General features: G+C 39.8%; 1 protein-coding gene across 4 annotated transcripts in view; it reads left to right on the forward strand.

The window, feature by feature from the left end:
* The window catches only part of lrrc1 (leucine rich repeat containing 1), a 158,005-nt gene extending 140,307 nt beyond the window's left edge, over positions 1–17,698 (forward strand). For 3 of the 4 annotated variants that reach the window (XM_041187133.1, XM_041187132.1, XM_041187134.1), the window contains exons 13-15: positions 562–734; positions 6,078–6,217; positions 16,017–17,698. In XM_041187133.1, the coding sequence (XP_041043067.1) occupies positions 562–734; positions 6,078–6,217; positions 16,017–16,175 (472 nt within the window). In that variant the 3' untranslated portion in view covers positions 16,176–17,698. The remainder of the gene's footprint in view (positions 1–561; positions 735–6,077; positions 6,218–16,016) is intronic. The other variant, XM_041187131.1, reaches the window with a different exon arrangement.
* Positions 17,699–19,334: the final 1,636 nt, after the last annotated feature.

The raw sequence follows: 19,334 nt of genomic DNA on the forward strand, positions 1-19,334 counted from the left end.
GTATTTAAAGAGGAGGTAGATAGATTTTTAAAATTTTGGGGAGTTGAGGGCAATGAGGAGCTGGCACGAAAGACAAGTTGAGGCCTGGGGCAGATCAGCCATGATCTTATTAAATGGCGGGGCAGGCTTGAGGGGCCAAATGGCCTACTCCTGCTCCTATTTCTTATGTTCTTAATAGCCCACTGAAAAGTGATCTGTTAATTTTCATTTGACTTTATGAACCCACAACAGTGTCCAGTTGAGAGTACGCCATACATACAGCAATAGGTACTTTGTCACCAGCCCTACAACACAGTATGATTGTGACTTAACCAACCAATTTTTAAGCTTGCTTTTCCTGTGTCGTCTTTCCCGTACTGGCAGATTACACTTGGTCTTGTCTCCGCTTGTTGCTTCTCCCTGACACTCCATTCAATGAAAGTTGAGAATTGTGTATGTGGAGATAGAAATATGCAAACAGGATGGGAATAGCACATCAGAACAATGGAGGTGCTGTCCGACTGATCTGCCAAAGGCTTTAACAGTTTATTTATAGTATTGGCATTTTTCTTTTGTTCACAGGTTGACATACTTGCCATTGTCACTGACCACCTTGAAACTGAAGGCCCTTTGGCTGTCTGAAAACCAGTCACAGCCTCTCCTAACTTTCCAGACTGATGTCGATGTAGAAACACATGAAAAGGTTCTGACCTGTGTATTGCTTCCTCAACTGCCTTCTGAACAGAACAACTATGGTACAGTATCTGCCATTAGTAATACTATAATGTTCTAGTCAAAAAAAGACAAGCAGAAAGATTTTTAAGAGGATTGATGCATTTCTGTTAATTTTCTTTAAAATCTCACATATTTGCAGCATGGACAGGGTGGGGGGTGGGGGCGGGGTGGGGTGGCAGGCGTGGGGAAATCATTCTTATATTTGTTTATCTATTTGCTTTCCTCTTTCCACTTACTTGGTAACCTGTTACAAAGCCTACATCACTCTTGCTCTGCATTTCCCCCTGCATTTGCTTTGTCTGTGGCAATATTGAAAAATAATGAGCAATTCCTTGGACTGGGTTAGTAAAATGTCAGGGGTTAAAGGTCCATGAATAATCTAACGACATTATACGCAGTGGAAATAATTGGTAAGTGTCACTTGAGCGCAGCACGTCACAACACTACGTTACTTGAATTTCACTCCGCTCCTTGGTTCAGCAATGCTGTTACTGCTGTGCAACTCCCTTGTGCAAACTTTTTCGAAAATCTTCCAATGTGAATCCTAATTTTTATACTATGTTGCCATCTTTGATCAGTAACCTGGAAAGTTGTCTTGGCTCAGTTGGTTTTGGTCTCATCTCTGGGTGAGAAGATTGTTTGTACAACTCTCTTGCCCCCAAACATAGTTGCTGCAGATAATCAATATCACAATTCACATGGTAGGCCTGATCCAATATCCCAACACTTAATGTGGACTGCATTCAGCAGCAGTTAATGAGATGCATTGGGATAGAAATTAATATAAGTTTCACCCATTATTTGGGGACGAGGCTGATACAATGTATACCAAGTCCTGGGTGCCTGATCCTGCATCTGTGTCGGTAGCTTCGCCATGTTGGCCTTCAGTGCTTTCAGGCTTCCCTGATGGATGCCTGAAATCATCAATTTACTGAAAGAGGGCCACACTGTCAGAGAGTGCTGCCTTTTGGATAAGATGGTTAAACCTGTCTGTTCAGGGATGTTGCTCTGCTCTCCCAAACAATGTTTATCCCTTGACCATCTTTATAAAACAGTGGTCATTTACTTTGTGATAAAAACAAAAAACTGCGAATGCTGGAAATCCAAAACAAAAACAGAATTACCTGGAAAAACTCAGCAGGTCTGGCAGCATTGGTGGAGAAGAAAAGAGTTGCCGTTTCGAGTCCTCATGACCCTTCAACAGAACTGAGTGAATCTAAGGAAAGGGGTGAAATATAAGCTGGTTTAAGGTAGGGGAGGGTGGTATTTCACCCCTCTCCTTAGATTCACTCAGTTCTGTTGAAGGGTCATGAGGACTCGAAACGTCAACTCTTTACTTCTCCGCCGATGCTGCCAGACCTGCTGAGTTTTTCCAGGTAATTCTGTTTTTGTCATTTACTTTGTGGCTGTTCATGGGAGTTTACTGAGTGAAAATTAGCTGCCATATTTGCCTTTGCTGCAAAATTGACTATACTTCAAAAATACTCTTACCTTCCCACTTTTCCACCGTAACAAACGATTAGAGATTAAAGACTAATTTTTGGCGGTGACCCATCTAACTTTGCCCCCCCATTTCAGTTTCATATGGAACTTCAGTGGCCTGGCTGAGGTTCCGAGTTCACTGTGTTGGGAATACTGGCTGCAAACCAATATTCTGAAAATGAGCTAAAAATGTGCTGAGCTCTTATAGTGCAGCCGTATTTTCAGGTAATTTGTACTGACTTCAAGTCGGTAATACACGGATGGGAACTTCAGCAAAGCATAGCAACTTACTGCATCCTCAATCAATAACCTTAACTTTTTGGAGTAGGCACAATCATGGAATGGTTACAGAACAGAAGGAGACCATTTGGCCCATCATGCCTGTTCTAGCTGTCTGTAAGAGCAGCTAACCTTGCCCCACTCCCCCACCTTTTCCCTGTAGCCCTATAAAGTTTTTTCCCTCAGATAATTATGCCACTGTCTTCTGAAAGCCACATTTGAACCGGTCTCCACCACGCTCTTAGGCAGTGTGTTCCAGATTCTCGCCACTTGCTGTGTTTGCCCTCATGTTTTGCTGATGCTTCTTAATCCCCTTAAAATGGTGTCCCCTGGTTCTGGATCCTTCCACCAATGGGAACAGTTTCTCCCTGTCTACCCAATCAAGATGCCTCATGATCTTGAATGAATTTGAATATTTTTTCCTCCATTAAAGTGGGTAAATAAGCAAATGCACAAGGGAGGGAAAGGAAAAGCTACTTTGAAGTTCAGTGTTTTTTGCAGTTTTGTTGGCTTATGTTCAACAACTTAAATACCAGGCATGCAGGCTATCAGCTATCTTATCTTTCTGTAATCTGGGCATATTCCTGGTATATTGCTGAAATGTACCCACTTCATAGTTTTCAATCATAATTTCCATCACACTCAACAGTGAATTCAGCCAATGTGATTGGAAGCAATTAAATGAATATTGACTTGCATGGTGTATCCTATCCAGCAGATGAAACATCCACTCTTTCTACCACCAGCAGCGCACAACGCTCCATCTGAAGCACCTCCCAAACTCCTAACAACCTACACTAGCTAGTTCAAGGGCAGCAGTTGCAAGTTGTCCTCTTAATATTTCCAGATTGGTGTGTGAATTATCGTTGTCCCTTCATAGTGGTAGGGTCAAAATCCTGGAACCGCATACCCAACAGGATTGGAGGAGTACCTTCGCTGCGAAGACAACAGCGCTTCAACAAGAAAGCTCACCACTGCCGCCTTGTGGGTTACGAGGGATGGGAATAAATGTCAGCTTTTACTAGCGATATTCCAAGCATAAATGAAATAAGAAAACTTTTCCTGCCAGGGCTGCTCCTGCTTCTATTACACTGTCAGACTTAAATCTTCCTATTCAACACCAAATTTCTTATTTATTGCACAGAACTGTGTCTCCGTGTCTAGTTGCTGTTCTTCTATTTCTACTTCCTATGCTTAGTTGAAATACCTTGTAACCTCTTGGGATTTTTGATGGCTGTTTTTCTTTGAGAAAAGGATTTTGCCATTACAGTATGTTCAAGGTTTGTATTTTAAAACACAATGAATTTGCATTGGATTAAAAACAAAAGCCACGGGCTCGAGAATGTTTGTTAAAATCAGATAAGCTGGTATGATCAGGGGCATTAAGCAATTCATCACCTTGTCTCAGGTGACTAAATAAATATGCACTTCCATCATGGTGGACATGATACTGTTCACATGGACATGGCATCATGTGTATATGGAGGATTATACAGCAAGAGTCAATAATAAGTTTGCTTCATAGGCATGCCAGTGCATAGCTGCCCTCAAAATTTGGGAAAAATAAATATGTTTGAAAGACGACCAATTTGCATCAAAAGCGAGCCCGAATATTGCAACCTTGGCTTATGCTAAAAATAGTTGGGCAGTACCAGAACACTCATGAATGTATGGTGCTTAGCCCACTTAAAGGAGTGACTAGGATCACTACGCAAGAAAATATCTGACAGACACTTGTGACCCATCTGAATATGACTGATTCTGAGGCTGGTCCTCCCAAAAGTGTTCCAGCTATCATCTTTTCCAGTGAACAGAATCCCCATCTCTGTTCACCAAGTGTGGGGATTCAGAAGTACCACCCAGTTTTTAGCTACCCTTGCAAAAAGATAAATTAATCTCCTGGCCAATTGCAGCCCGTGTTTTTGTTCTAATGAGGCTTCCCAATCCATGAACTGAGCAAATTTATGCTGTGCTTCTTAACCCATTCATCTCCTCTCACTGGTTTAATTTATGTCAAAACAAAAACAGAATTACCTGGGAAAACTCAGCAGGTCTGGCAGCATCGGTTTATGTGTTGGCTGCATGGTAGATATGTAAATAAACACTTTATTAAGCCTGCCCAGCTGCATGACCCACAAGTTGAAAATGAAATGGATACGTGGTTAGACAATAGGCATCAACTGATAAATCAACTGTTGCAGGTTTAATTCATGGCTGTATGGTTTGCTTAATATTGTGTACAATGATGTGGAAATAATGAATTAATTCAGTGTGAATGTCTGACCTGGCTAAAAATACAAATATTTCTGGGATGTATGCAATTATTAATGGCACCTTATGAGTTTCAATTCAGTTGTTTTATGGAATATTTTCTCCTTATTTTGTTATTTTTTTTTTGCCAGTCCCATTGTGCACTTTTTCTTTCTCCATTTACCTTCTTTTCACCCTCATTATGCTCTGTTTCCTTTCTCTGTACTATTTTCAACTTAGCTGGTACCTGCTTAAGTACCATTGTGTACTTTTTTTGATACTCTCTCTCCATTATTTTCAAGTCCCATTGTGCACATTTTCCTTGTTCTGCTTTTTTTCTTTTCTCACTTTATCTATTCCCAAACTGTTTTACCAAAGCTCATTGGGTTTTTCTTGACATATTTTTGAGCCCCATTTTGTGCTTTCCCCCTCCCCTAGCCTCTCTCAAAAGACATGTCCCTATTTTAGAAAAGAATCTCCCTGTCGTGCAAGCACTTCTTTTGCAAATAAATAAATGCATGGTGCCTTTTTTTTTAAACACTGCTTAGATTAAGTTTTGATTTTGTTCTTCTCCTTGAACATACTGTGTACAGTTCCTGTGTTTATTTTGATTTGTGTCTGTGATGTTTACTTTATTCTTCCTTTTTTAGTCCCCCTCCTCTCATCTCTGTCATCTCCCAACCTCAACATCCCCTCAGGCCAAGAAAGTAGTGTTTGCTTATATTGCAGCTAAATATTTTCCCTGTGCAATGCAAGAAGAGAGTTTTCTTTAAGTTTTGCAATTTATTGGTAAATATGCCCTTCTCTTTCAATGCTTTTAAAACTGTGGAATATTTGAAAAAAAAATAGCTGAGAATGTATTAACTTTAACTCTGTCCTCTAACATAAAAATCCAGTTACATTTGGATAATAGTAAATCCTTAATCATATGGACACCAATCTACTTTTGACCTAAGGCGAGGAATAAATTTGATATTTAAGTTGGATGCTTTTCTGATTTCTAATGAATTTTAATTGGGTTTTAAAATCAATTATTTACTGACAAGCCCATGAAAGGCAGTGAGAAAGCACTAAATCAAGTCAGGAACAGATGCTCAGCAACATGAAACAGAATAAAACTCCTAATGTGATGTAGAGAATATTGAAAGGCTTCTTTCATATTATTCCCTCTATCGGAAAGAAAAATGTTTAAAAAGTGATTATATTTCCCTTTTGAGTACAGAATTTCCTTCATTTTAAAACAGCAACTTATAAATAATTTTGATTAGTAGAAATCAAATCAAATCTAATCAAATTTTGGAAACTATTTAGCAAATTTATTTACGTCATTGACTGTGCTAAACTGATTCCAGCAGATAACTTGCCACGCTGTGGAGCATTGGAAAGTTTGGTGAATGACATGTCTGATGAAATGTGGAATGAACGTGCAATGAACAGAATCAGTGCAATACGTTTCTTAGATGATGAGGATGACGATGACGACGAAGATAAGGTAATGGATGAGGAGCTAATTTCCATATGGTGCAGGAACATCTTTTAAAGTAGTTGGGGAAACCAGTGGTGATTTCCATAAGAATGAGGAGTCTTTTTTTAACCCTTATCTAAATGCATTGTTTTTCTAATGGTTTGGAGTAACAGCTTTAAGCATTCACAATAATGCTACTTGGTGTGTTGCAGAATATCTTATGGAACTCAATGTGCAAATAAGTGATTATTTTATGGTATGAGTGATCATTGAGCTAAATCCACCTTCTTCCACTAAAAAAATGAACTTTTTGACAATGGACTGAAAAAAGACCATTCATCAAATCCTCTGTCTAGGAATGAAGGCAATGCTGCCAGTTTTAAGGGCCATCCTTCCCTTCTTGGTTCCCTGGAGCCCAGAAATATCCAGCAATATTACTAACTCTGACAGCCTGGAAAAGATGGGTAGTCCACACTGTAGGGGCCCCAGAGTCCTGCCAACCTGCCCCTATTCTTGCGCATCCAGGCCTTCCAGTGCTTCTTGCTGCAAGTGCCTCAAAAGCGTGTTTGCAATAGAGAATGCCAAATTATGCCTTGCTAACAGCTGACCGACGCATTCCACGTTTGTCAAAAGTATAGTGCTTACTGTGGTCAAAGCAACTCAAATCATCTATAATCATCTCGAATTTAGTATGAGCCAGCCCCATTTGAACTAGTCATGTGCAATGTTGAATATTCCCTCTGCTGAATCAAATACCTTTGCGCAATGTTGTTGTCCGCACGATAGGATAAGATCGGAAACAAATGTTCACATGAGGACCATGTCCTATGTCATTCGCTCTAGTTGGAGTAAAAGGAGGGACATCTAAAAGCTGATTGTTACCATCTCCATCAGCAGCAGGTTGAAGAGCAATGGTACTAAATTTCTAACTGCACATATGTTGCCCCACACAAACTTTGTAAGTTCTCCCCTCAACCTTTCCAAACGAGTAGTGTCAGAACTATGGGACCTGCCACTTCAGTGCACGTTCTGGTTGCTATTGGCTCCAGCATTTTGACAGGAGCATCTGGAGGCAGCCTTAGTTATGACCAGATTTACAAACCATTAGATCTGATTCTACATTGATTTGGCTTACTGCTGGTCAAACAAGGGACCACTTTCACTTGCGGGCTCACCAGCTGCCACTCCAGGCAGCAAGAAAGTACATTGCTTCACTTTGGAGCAGCCCAAAATCCTCATCCCCGCCAAGACCCCTCATTCTTTTGATTCTCCCTCATTACAGAACAGTAGGCAAGATCCTGACCCTGCAGAGTAGTATGCATGTGTGAAAATCTGTATAAGACTCTGTGTATGTTTCTATAGGCACCAACAAACCTAATATAGTTCACCTTGACCTGTGCAGTATTATAAGTTTTTGTGAAGCTTAACAATAGCAGCTTAAAAATATTTGAGAGGGGAGTGAAACAAAGAAAAAGGAAAATTGAGCTGATGTGCCACCTCACTTTATTACAGTATAGAAGTGTAACTTAAACAAAAACAGAATTACCTGGAAAAACTCAGCAGGTCTGGCAGCATCGGCGGAGAAGAAAAGAGTTGACGTTTCGAGTCCTCATGACCCTTCGACAGAACTTGCATTCGAGTCCAAGAAAGAGTTGAAATATAAGCTGGTTTAAGGTGTGTGTGTGGGGGGCGGAGAGATAGAGAGACAAAGAGGTGGAGGGGGGGGGGGTGTGGTTGTAGGGACAAACAAGCAGTGATAGAAGCAGATCATCAAAAGATGTCAACGACAATAGTACAATAGAACACATAGGTGTTAAAATTAAAGTTGGTGATATTATCTAAACGAATGTGCTAATTAAGAATGGATGGTAGGGCACTCAAGGTATAGCTCTAGTGGGGTTTTTTTTTTATTTATATAATGGAAATAGGTGGGAAAAGGAAAATCTTTATAATTTATTGGGGAAAAAAAAGGGAAGGGGGAAACAGAAAGTGGGTGGGGATGGGGGAGGGAGCTTACGACCTAAAGTTGTTGAATTCAATATTCAGTCCGGAAGGCTGTAAAGTCCCTAGTCGGAAGATGAGGTGTTGTTCCTCCAGTTTGCGTTGGGCTTCACTGGAACAATGCAGCAAGCCAAGGACAGACATGTGGGCAAGAGAGCAGGGTGGAGTGTTAAAATGGCAAGCGACAGGGAGGTTTGGGTCATTCTTGCGGACAGACCGCAGGTGTTCTGCAAAGCGGTCGCCCAGTTTACGTTTGGTCTCTCCATTGTAGAGGAGACCACATTGGGAGCAACGAATGCAGTAGACTAAGTTGGGGGAAATGCAAGTGAAATGCTACTTCACTTGAAAGGAGTGTTTGGGTCCTTGGACGGTGAGGAGAGAGGAAGTGAAGGGGCAGGTGTTGCATCTTTTGCGTGGGCATGGGGTGGTGCTATAGGAGGGGGTTGAGGAGTAGGGGGTGATGGAGGAGTGGACCAGGGTGTCCCGGAGGGAGCGATCCCTACGGAATGCCGATAAGGTGGGTGAAGGGAAGATGTGTTTGGTGGTGGCATCATGCTGGAGTTGGCGGAAATGGCGGAGGATGATCCTTTGAATGCGGAGGCTGGTGGGGTGATAAGTGAGGACAAGGGGGACCCTATCATGTTTCTGGGAGGGAGGAGAAGGCGTGAGGGCGGATGCGCGGGAGATGGGCCGGACACGGTTGAGGGCCCTATCAACGACCGTGGGTGGAAAACCTCGGTTAAGGAAGAAGGACATGTCAGAGGAACTGTTTTTGAATGTAGCATCATCGGAACAGATGCGACGGAGGCGAAGGAACTGAGAGAATGGGATGGAGTCCTTACAGGAAGCGGGGTGTGAGGAGCTCTAGTGTAACTTGCTCATTTATATCTGTGAATTTCCCCCCAAGGTGATTTTCTGCTTCAACTTGGCTGCGAAAGAGGTGAATAAAAGATGTTTCTCATTCTTCCTTCCTTTCCCCAATGGCAGTAGCAAACAGGGTGGAGAAAATGTTTGGCTCATTTACCCTGTGCCATTATTTGGTAACTCCAGTAAACCAGTTCTTGCTACTCTTTATTGTGACCCACAAAATAAAACCAATCAATCCCTACCTTGTCTTCATAAACTAAAATTATTGTCTCATTGCTCAAACTAAATTTAGATGTAGCCGATATCCACCTACGTCAAGACCCAACTGCTTAATAAATCTTTGTTTATTGACTGGGAAAGCAGATCCTGATAGCTGAGCAGAGTTTAGATGATAAAGAAACTAGTCCTATAAATGGATGCTTGCAATTTTTAAATTTTATCTTGCACTCACTAAATATTACATGCAAGCCCATTAACGTTTTTTAAAAAGTGTACAAAATATTCTCCCTTTTGTCCAACATCTTTAAATCCAACAAAATGCATGCAGGAGTGATTACCATATACTTACTACAGTACAATCTGCCTTGTGGACTGTATAAACTTGTAATCATTGACCAGAACAAATCTTTTCTTGAGACTGTTGAAACAACAGTTCTTAATACTAAATTAATGCAAGAGAATATTCTGAAATTTAAAAAATAAGTGACATAAACAAAATTGTAATCTTCTGCTATGCGTTTTATTTGCTATGAAGCAGAATTAGTGGAATCCCTCCTAAATTGACCCGGATTTAGCAATCCTTGATGAAGAAATGGCACTTGCTGTTCATTGCACTTACACCTGCCCACAGAATTTTCTGGGCTTTTGAGCAACAATTTGCGGTTACTGAAGATAATTTCCAGCACTGTTTCCTGTGCAGGAGATCAATGACAAGCGAGGAGGGCAACCAACAGTGTGTCCCTTCAACTAGTCAGATTGAAGCTCATTGAGACACGCAGAGTATAAACCTGCAGAGGAAGTATGAATTAGAATATTTAATACCATGTAAAGTCTGGTACAGAAAGCAAAATAATGGGAGAGAAAGATGGGATTAAGAGAGAGAAAAGAGGCAAAGAAGAGATGAATATACTTTCTTCAAAATCTCCAACAATAATTAAATTCTGCAAGAATGAAATTCTGCAACTATGAAATGTAATTTTGGGGGCTAGAGAGGTTGTTTTGTTCTAATTAAGACTTAATTACATTGTTAAAAATTCATTCATACCTGACGCCCCAGCTCTAACTTTTTCTGTTGTGTTTGGTGGGTAAGTACTGCAATTATGCACTCTTACATGTATTTTAATGCCAAATCTCTCAGAGGTACTGCTGGAGAAAGCTTGTGGAGGAGCAGGGCAACTAGGACAACAGCTTCCGGATTGCCACATTTAATTTTATTTCACGTTAAGCATAAAGTGAGAAGAAATGCTGTATAAAAATTATTTAAAACGTCTGTACGACAATGCACACAGGGGAGCTGATGGCAAGTATGCATTGGGAGGAACCAGACGTAGGGGTTACTGAGACATAGCTGCAGAAAAAATAAAGAGTGAGAAGTAAAATCTGGAATTAAAAGCTAGTCTCAGTAATAATGATCATGAAACTGTTGTTGATTGTTGTAAAAACCCATCTAGTTCACTTAATGTCCTTTAGGGAAGGAAATCTGCCATCCTTATCTGATCTGGCCTAGAAGTGACTCCCAACCTACAGCAATGTGGTTGACTCTTAACTGCCTTCTGAAATGGCCTAGAAAGCCATTCAGCTCAATGGCAATTAGGGATGGATAACAAATGCTGGCCTTTCTAGTGATGCCCACATCCCATGGAAGAATAATAAAAAAAACCTTAATAAAACCTTACAATTACAAACAAATTGCATGAGTTTTGAAGATGAATGAGCAAAATATTCACCAACCAATCAGTTACAGAATGCAGCCGCTCCACTCTGCTCTGGAGCCACAGGCTGCACTGGATTCGATAGCTGATCCATAAGCTGCTGACTGCCCCCGGGCCCTCCTGTCACCTGCTCTCCTAGATACTGCCGATTGCCTCCAGGCCCTATTTTTGTCTGCTCTTCTAGATGCTGCTTATTTGCCTTCGGGTCCTTCTTTTGCTTGCTCTTCAAAAAGGATGTGTTGAATAAAATAAATAAATTCACAGAGGACAGAGTCCCTGGTCCCAATGGATTGTATCCACGTATTTTAGAAGAATCTAAGGAAGAGATATCCGAAGCATTACTACTCATATTTAATAATTCTTTAGAAAATGGTGTAATGTCAGAGGACTGGCGGGTAGCTAACATGATTCTTATATTTACGAAGGGGGAACAGAATATGTCCACCAAATTATAGACAAGTCTGTTTAACATCAGTGGTAGGAAATATAATGGAATCCTTAGCAAAAGAGAGAACAGAAGAATATCTAGAAATGAGAAATATAATGGATAGTCAGTGTGGATTTCAAAAAGGAAAATCTTACTTGATCAACCTTTATTTATTTTTTTGAGGAGGTAACGAGAGTAGACGGTGGCAATGTGGTAGATGTAATTTGTCTGGATTTTTAAAAAGCCTTTGATAAGGTGCCCCATAATAGACTAATGACTAAGGTCAAAAATGTGGAGTATGGGGCAAGTGGCAGAATGGATCATTGGTTGGCTTCAAGACAAAGCTGAAAGAGTGAGGGCTTTTTCACAAAGGCAAAACGTGGGTGTTCCACAAGGCTCAGTGCTGGGACGATTGCTGTTCATAACTTTAATGATTTGGACATTGGAATCAAAAGTACAATTTTTAAATTTGCAGATGACACCAAATTGGGCAGTGTGGGAGGCAACAGTCAATAGACTGCAACAAATTACAGGAGGACATTAATGAACTTGCAGAATGGACAAATAATTGAAAAATGGCATTCAACACAGATAAATGTGAGGAAGTACATTTTAATAGGAAGAATAGGGAGGTCACTTATTATTTGGAAAGTGCAAGTCTGGGGGGGGTAGAGGAACAAAGGGATCTGAGTACAAATGTACTAATCAGTAAATGTTGTGCCACAGGTTAGCAATGCCATCAAAAAGCAAACCAAGCTCCAGGCTTTATTTTTTTTAGAGGGATAGAATTGAAAAGTAGGTAAGTTATGCTAAACCTACGTTGAAACTTAGACCACACTTGGAGTACAGCATGCCGTATTATAAAAAGGATATGGAGACACTAGAGAGGCTGCTTAGAAGATTTACAAGGATGATACCAGAAATATGTGGGTTTACATATCAGGAAAAGTTTGACAGGCAGGGTCACTTTTTTCTTGAAAAAAGAAAACCAAGGGGGTGACATAATTGAGATCGTTAAAATTCTGAAAGGCTTTGATAGAGTGGATACAGAAAGAATGTCTCCTCTTATGAGGAAGTGCATAACTAGAGGCCATCAGTATAAGATAGTTGAGTGAATAGTGTAGATGTATTTATAGGGAAACTAGACAAGCAAATGAGGGAGAAGGGAATAGAGGGTTAGGATGGTGAATTTAGGTGAGGAAAGATGGGAGGAGTGGAGCGTAAACCCCAGCATGGACTGGTTAGGCTGAAAGATGTCGTACATCCTATGTTATCCTGTATAATCCATATGTAAACCGTGCATGTGATGACGCCAGAAGTTGCTGTCTGATTTACTTTATAATGACGGTGAGCATTAATAGTCGTGCCATTATTTCTACCACAGAATCTGGGCCATTGTGATTTTTTTTCAATAAAGCACTGTTTGGCTTCCTTCCATATCTGTAATCTGTGCTACAGGCTTTGAGTGCCAGATGAATTGAGTCACATATTAAATGGCAACTACAGCCCAGTAGATTTATCTTTCCTGTCTCAAGTGTACATTCTAAACATTGATTGCTCTTAGCAGCTGTTCAAGATGTACTGAGCTTTGTGTGATATTGGAATGATTGTATTAAACCAAAGTAACATTGAATTCTTACAGTAGGAAGCCTTTCAAGCTACGAGGAAGACAGCATCTTCATAGGAGCAGTTTATTATAATTCAATTTCCTTGCTCTTTTATCTTCATTTCTTTCTATTTAGCTATTACTTAATAAGATTGACTTGGCTTCAGTGGCCATTTGAATTTGTGGTCATTCAGGGATATGAGAGACAAATTAAATGATTTTAACACTGGAGCTCAAATGTGTAAAAAGTGTATCCTATCCTATTACAAATATCCTTTCCTTACTGTTGTCCCATTAATCTCTTTTCATTAATTTTTTTTTATTATTCATTTACGGGATGTGGACTTTGCTGCCTGGGCCAACACTTATTGCCCATCCCTAGTTGCCCTTGCGAAGATGGTGATGAGCTGCCATCTTAAACTGCTGCAGTCCATGTGATGTAGATACACCCACAGTGCTGTTAGGAAGAGAGTTCCAGGATTTTGACCCAGTGACATCGAGGAACAGTGATATATTTCTAAGTCAGGATGGTGAGTGACTTGGAGGGGAACTTCCAGGTGGTGGTAGTGTTCCCATCTATCTGCGGCCCTTGTCCTTCTGGATGGGTTTGAAGGTGCTGTTGAATGAGCTTTCGTGAATTCCTGCAGTGCAACTTGTAGATGGTACACACTACTGTTACTGGGCTTCGATGGTGAAGGCAGCTCACCATCATCTTCTCAAGGGCACCTAGGGATGGGCAATAAATGCTGGCCCAGCCAGCAAAGCCCACATCCTGTGAATGAATTAAAAATAAATTCATGAAGAGAGATTAATAGGGCAGCAGAAAGGATAGGTCATTTGTAATAGGATAGGATACACTTTTTATGCTTTAGAGCTTAAGTGTTAAAAAAATTAAAATTGAGAACAGATGCATTTAGGCATGTAGTTGTCTAATTTCTTTTAAGAAAATACCAGTAAACCATATCTTTCTTACTCGTATGATCTTCACACATTAAAAAAGGTAGCAATACTTTCTGAAATGTGGTCACTTTACAGTGGAAGCTTTTTTCACCCCTGCCCTCCCTTTGTTCTGGCACATATTTCTATCGTACCTCCACAGCATGGCGACCTTTTCTATCACTAATTTGTGAGTTCCTAATCTTTATCAGGTTACCAAAGCAGCAAAGTGAGTTGAATCTTAGTCATCCTCCCACTGGAGGGAAGAAAGTTGCAGGCATTGACCCTCAAGCTGTTCTTCTTCATTCTATATGCTTATCAGTCCAAGTGTGGAGAATTTGAGATATTTGGTTATTGCATACCTGAATTATTATTTTAGAAATGTTTGTATCCCTGCCATCACTGAAACCATCTACCTCTGTAACTTTGCCCAACTTTGTCCCTTCCTCAGCACACCTGCTGAAACCCTCCTCCATGCCTTTGTTACAGCAAGACATGGCTGATTCAAAGCACTCCTGGTTACCCTTGCATTTTGCACCCTATATAAACTTGAGGTGATCCAACCTCCACTGCCCTTGTTCTAACTCACACCAATCCCATTTACCCATCATCCTTGTGCTTGTTGGCCTACGTTGGCTTCAGATTAAGCAATGACTTGATTTTAAAATTCTCAACCTTGTTTTCAAATTGCACCATGACCTTGCTGCTTCCTACCTCTGTAACCTCTTCCAGCCCCACAACCAACCAAGATGTCTGTGCTCCTTTAGTTCTGGCCTCTTGAGCACCCTGTGATTTTAATTGTTTCACCAATGAAGGCCATGCCTTCAGCTGCCAAAACCTAACCTCTAGAATTCCTTCCCTGAACCATTTTGCCTTTTGGTGAGGAAGAATAAAAAAGAATCATATTATCTAAATGGTGAGAAATTGCAGAGCTCTAAGATGCAGAGGGACCTGGGTGTCCTAGTGCATGAATCACAAAAAGGTTAGTATACAGGTACAAGTCATTAGAAAAGCAAATAGAATATTATCATTTATTGAGAGGGGAATTGATTACAAAAGTAGGGAGTTTATGTTGCAGTTATACAGGGCATTGGTGAGACTACATCTGGAGCATTGTGTAAAGTATTGGTCTCTTTATTTAAAGAAGGATGTAAATGTGTTGGAAGCAGTTCAGAGAAGGTATACTCGACTAATACCATGAATGAGCGCTTATCTTATGAGAAAAGGTTGGACAGGCTGGGCTTGTAGCTGTTGGAGTTTAGAAGAGTAAGAGGCAACTTGATTGAAATATATAAGATCTTGAGAGGTCTTGACAGGATGGATGTGGAAAAGATGTTTCCTCTTGTGAGATAACCTGGAACCAGGGGTTACGGTTTAAAAATAAGGCGTTGTCTATTTAAGACAGATGAGAAGAAATGTTTTTTTCTCAGGGCCAAGAGTCTTTGGAATTCTCTTCCTCAAAAGGCAGTGGAAGCAGAGTCAATGAATATTTTTAAGATAGATTCACCCTCCCTTGCTTATCAAGGAAGGTTATTGAGGGTAAGTGGGAATGTGAAGTTGAAGTTGCATTCAGATCAGCTCTGATATTGAATGGCAGAGTAGGCTTGAGGGGCCTATTGGCCTACTCCTGCTCCTAATTTGTATGTTCGTATGACCTCTCTTTCCTCCTTTAAGATGCTCCTTAAAACCTTAGTCTTTGACCAAGCTTTTGATTATTTGCCCTTAATATCTCCTTATGTGACTGCTTTGTTTTATGACACTCCTGTGAAGTGCCTCAGATGTTTTGATACATTAAAAGGTGCTGTAAGTACAAATTGTTGTTGCCATTTAATTTGGAATAACTCTCAGAACTAAAGGGTTTATAGGATTTCAGTATCACCGACTCCACAGAAAATTATGAACTTCAGTATCACGGTAAGTAAGGAAAGAAAACTTTCACCTCTGGTGGACAATAACTACACGCGATTTCTTTTTGTTTGAGCGTTGGTTACTTCCATTGCTTCAAATGAGTTACTTTTGGGCACCTGCTGTTTGCTTAACTGTGCATTTGATGTCTAGGGCACACTTCTGAGGAGAGCCACTCCACACCCAGGGGAACTGAAGACCTTAAAAAAGACGGCAGAGAACTTGAGGAATGACATGAATGCTGCTAAAGGACTGGACTCCAACAAAAATGAGGTCAATAATGCCATTAAAAGAATGACCACTTCTGTATAGAGTTTTACCTCAAACTCTCACCTCGTGTGTCTCCCTGACTGTGTAAACATTAATGTTAACCCATCCTTGGAACTGTTCCAGTCTGTGTGTACACACCAACCCCACCTGATTTTGTTTCTTCATGTCAACAATGTTTATAGTAACTGCAACCTGGAAGAAAGTGCCTTATTTCCACCAGTGATTGCACCCATCTGCCCATGTTTTATCATGCCATCTTTTTTTCCTAAAAGAACTATTCATCTTTATATATATATATATAGATATATATATGTATATGTAGATGCACTGCTGTGTAGAATTAGAAATCCTTGCATATAATTTTGTTATACACAGGGTGAATGCATTTTTTAAAAAAAGGTATATTTTTGGGGGTTGTATGCCCAGGTATTTGGACCTGCTGAAAAATAATTGTACAGTTTTATGTGAAATTTGATACTTTTATACGGTTTGGCAGCTTGGATTATGTAAATTTTAAAATTTTTGTATAGCAAGTTTGACAATAGGTATTTTGAATTTCATCAAGAGCTATGGTACGCATTTTTAGTAGCTGCAGAAATCAACTCTTTGTTTCCCAAATCATCTGCATTCTGTGTTCAAACTGTTGAATTACTCACTAGTGTCTCCCTTTCCCTACCCTCCCCCTTCCATGTTGTAAGCCAAGTCTTTATTGTGAATACTAATAACACAAAACTATTTTTTTTCCTTGGGATAGTCTTGCAGTGGTTAGACACTATTTTTGTGGGGCACAGAAAAAAAAACACTACACCGGAGGTGTATGCATCAGAACTCGAAGGTTTGTTGTAACTTTTAACCCTTGCCCTGCTAAATAAACAGAATTTGCACCAAACGAATATGCTGTGACATACGCTTTAAAGGGTTAATTCTAATCAACATAACCACCCCCCCCCCCCCCCCGCCCTTCTTCATCCTTTGCCTGGCACTGCATTTTCTATTGACTGGAATGTTAACAACCATTGCACAGTTGCAAACAGTTTTATAATGAATGAAACTTGAGGTTCAGTCTTGATTTTTATTCATTGTTCACATACTGCACAAGAAATTTTAAGATTTGTTTTACAATAAATGAAGGCTTTCTGCTGGCCAAAGATAACCACTGATTTAAAAACTAAATTGGCAGTAGTCTTTCAAATGAGCAGGTCATTTTCCAGTTCGATTTATTTTCTACTGGTGCTGAGATATATCGAATTGATACAAGGGGTATAATCTTATGTTGAGACCTCCAGTCAGGCAACCATAGAAGTAATGCTTGAGTGGTTTAAGATCATTTTGGTCATTGTCTAAACAGAGATTGTTACGGGTTTGAGGTCACCTCTTGCTGTCTATTCAGAATGTACCCTGATCACTTTCATTTTGGTAATTATATTGATGACTCTCTTTGTTCACTCTGGTTCTGTATTTGGAAACTGGTAGGGTGGGTTTGTATTGATTCATTGATCTGCTTGTTTGATAAACGAGATACATTTTATGTATTTTTGCCTAATAAACATGATTAATTTTTGTAAGAATCTTTGAAGAAAACAAATGTTTTGAAATTAGTGATTTGAAAAATTTATGTTTGATGTTCTGTAGTCTACACATATTGAACAATATGTTTACCTGCTAGGAATTTTTTGCTTTGACTTTTATTTATTCTTTGCTGTTAGTACGTGAATTAGATTTGCTGTTTTCTTTTTCCGTTTCTTCGGCTTTTCGGTAACTACAGAATGTTTGGTTTTCTGAAGGTTTTCTTTCTTTTGGTAGCTTTGACAGTTACTCCAGATCTTTAATTGATTGCAGGAAAATTCTGTTTGTAGTATATGTTGTAATTATATATTTCAGTTGCACAATTTAACTGTCTTTCAACTTAATTGGTATTTATGAACACCTGTTGTTAATGCCAATTTGCTCCCTGGCTGCAGCATTGCTAACTTCTTCAAAGAAGAAACTTGAGTTTACATAATCAAGTATTTCATTAATGGGAAAATGATTGAAAAAATTGTCCCTTTGTTGAGTTTATGTTCCAAAATTTGCAGGAAATTCATTATTTCCCTGACTGCTGTATTTTAAATGAAAGGCTGCTTATGGACTTGCCATCAGCTCTTGCTCCTCCCCATGATTAGCAGTGATATCACCCATGGCTTTCGGCGTGAAGTCTCACTCTCACCCTTGATCTTTTTTTCCCTTTTGAAACTTTGGCCATCTAGTCTTGGTTTGATATGTTTTGGTGTGAATCCTTTCATTAGAGCACTTTGTTTTTGTTCAAAAGAAAAGTACCTCCATACATCCTGGGCTTCGATATATGCGAATTCTTAAATTAGGACTAATTAATTCAAGGATTCCTCATATGCGAGGAGTCTGCCTTTATAATTGAATCTGCAGTTCAAATCTAAAATGCAGCTCAGGCACTCCAAAGAACTATTTGCTTACGCAGGTGGCCACTATTTCATCTCAGGGTGGGTTCTTTATTCTCTTATGTGGCTAGGGACAAATCATTAAACATGCTTCAAAACTAATAGACTTCCTTTAGCTTGTATACCAGAACCTCATTACTGGCAGTTGCTGATGGGTCTCTTTTATTTCATGGCACTGGAACATCTGCATCAATGTTTAATGATGAAGCAAAGGCAAAAATTTTGGTTTGCACTCCAAAAGACTTTCTATTGGTCATAACCCTTTCATCTGGGGGTTTTACCTAAACTAACATTCATTCTGAACAGATCTTTGCGGTTGATGCCACTTTACTGTGAAGAATTACATAGTAACTCTGTATGTTTCTCGAATCCTCATTTTTCAGGGTTTATTAACTCAGTCAACCCAAGCCAGAGTTTAAATAGAGTTACATATAACTTGCAGCACAGAAACCAGCCAATTCGGCCCACCTGGTCACTGCTGGTGTTTATGCTCTGCATGAGCCTCCTGTTGTAGTAAGTCATTTAACCATATCTGCATATCCCTCTATTCCTTTCTCCCTCATGTACCTATCTGGCTTCCCCTTTAAATACTCTTCACCTCAACTACTCTTCATGGTAGCAAGTTTCACATTCTAACTACTTACTTTTTTGAAATAAAATCTCCTGAATTATTTGGATTTTGTCTAAATTTATACTTATAACCCCTAGATTTGAACTCACCCACAAGTGGAAGCATCTTCCCTGCCTA

The sequence above is a fragment of the Carcharodon carcharias genome, chromosome 5, assembly GCF_017639515.1.
Source record: "Carcharodon carcharias isolate sCarCar2 chromosome 5, sCarCar2.pri, whole genome shotgun sequence".
NCBI classification, from domain to species: Eukaryota; Metazoa; Chordata; class Chondrichthyes; order Lamniformes; family Lamnidae; genus Carcharodon; species Carcharodon carcharias.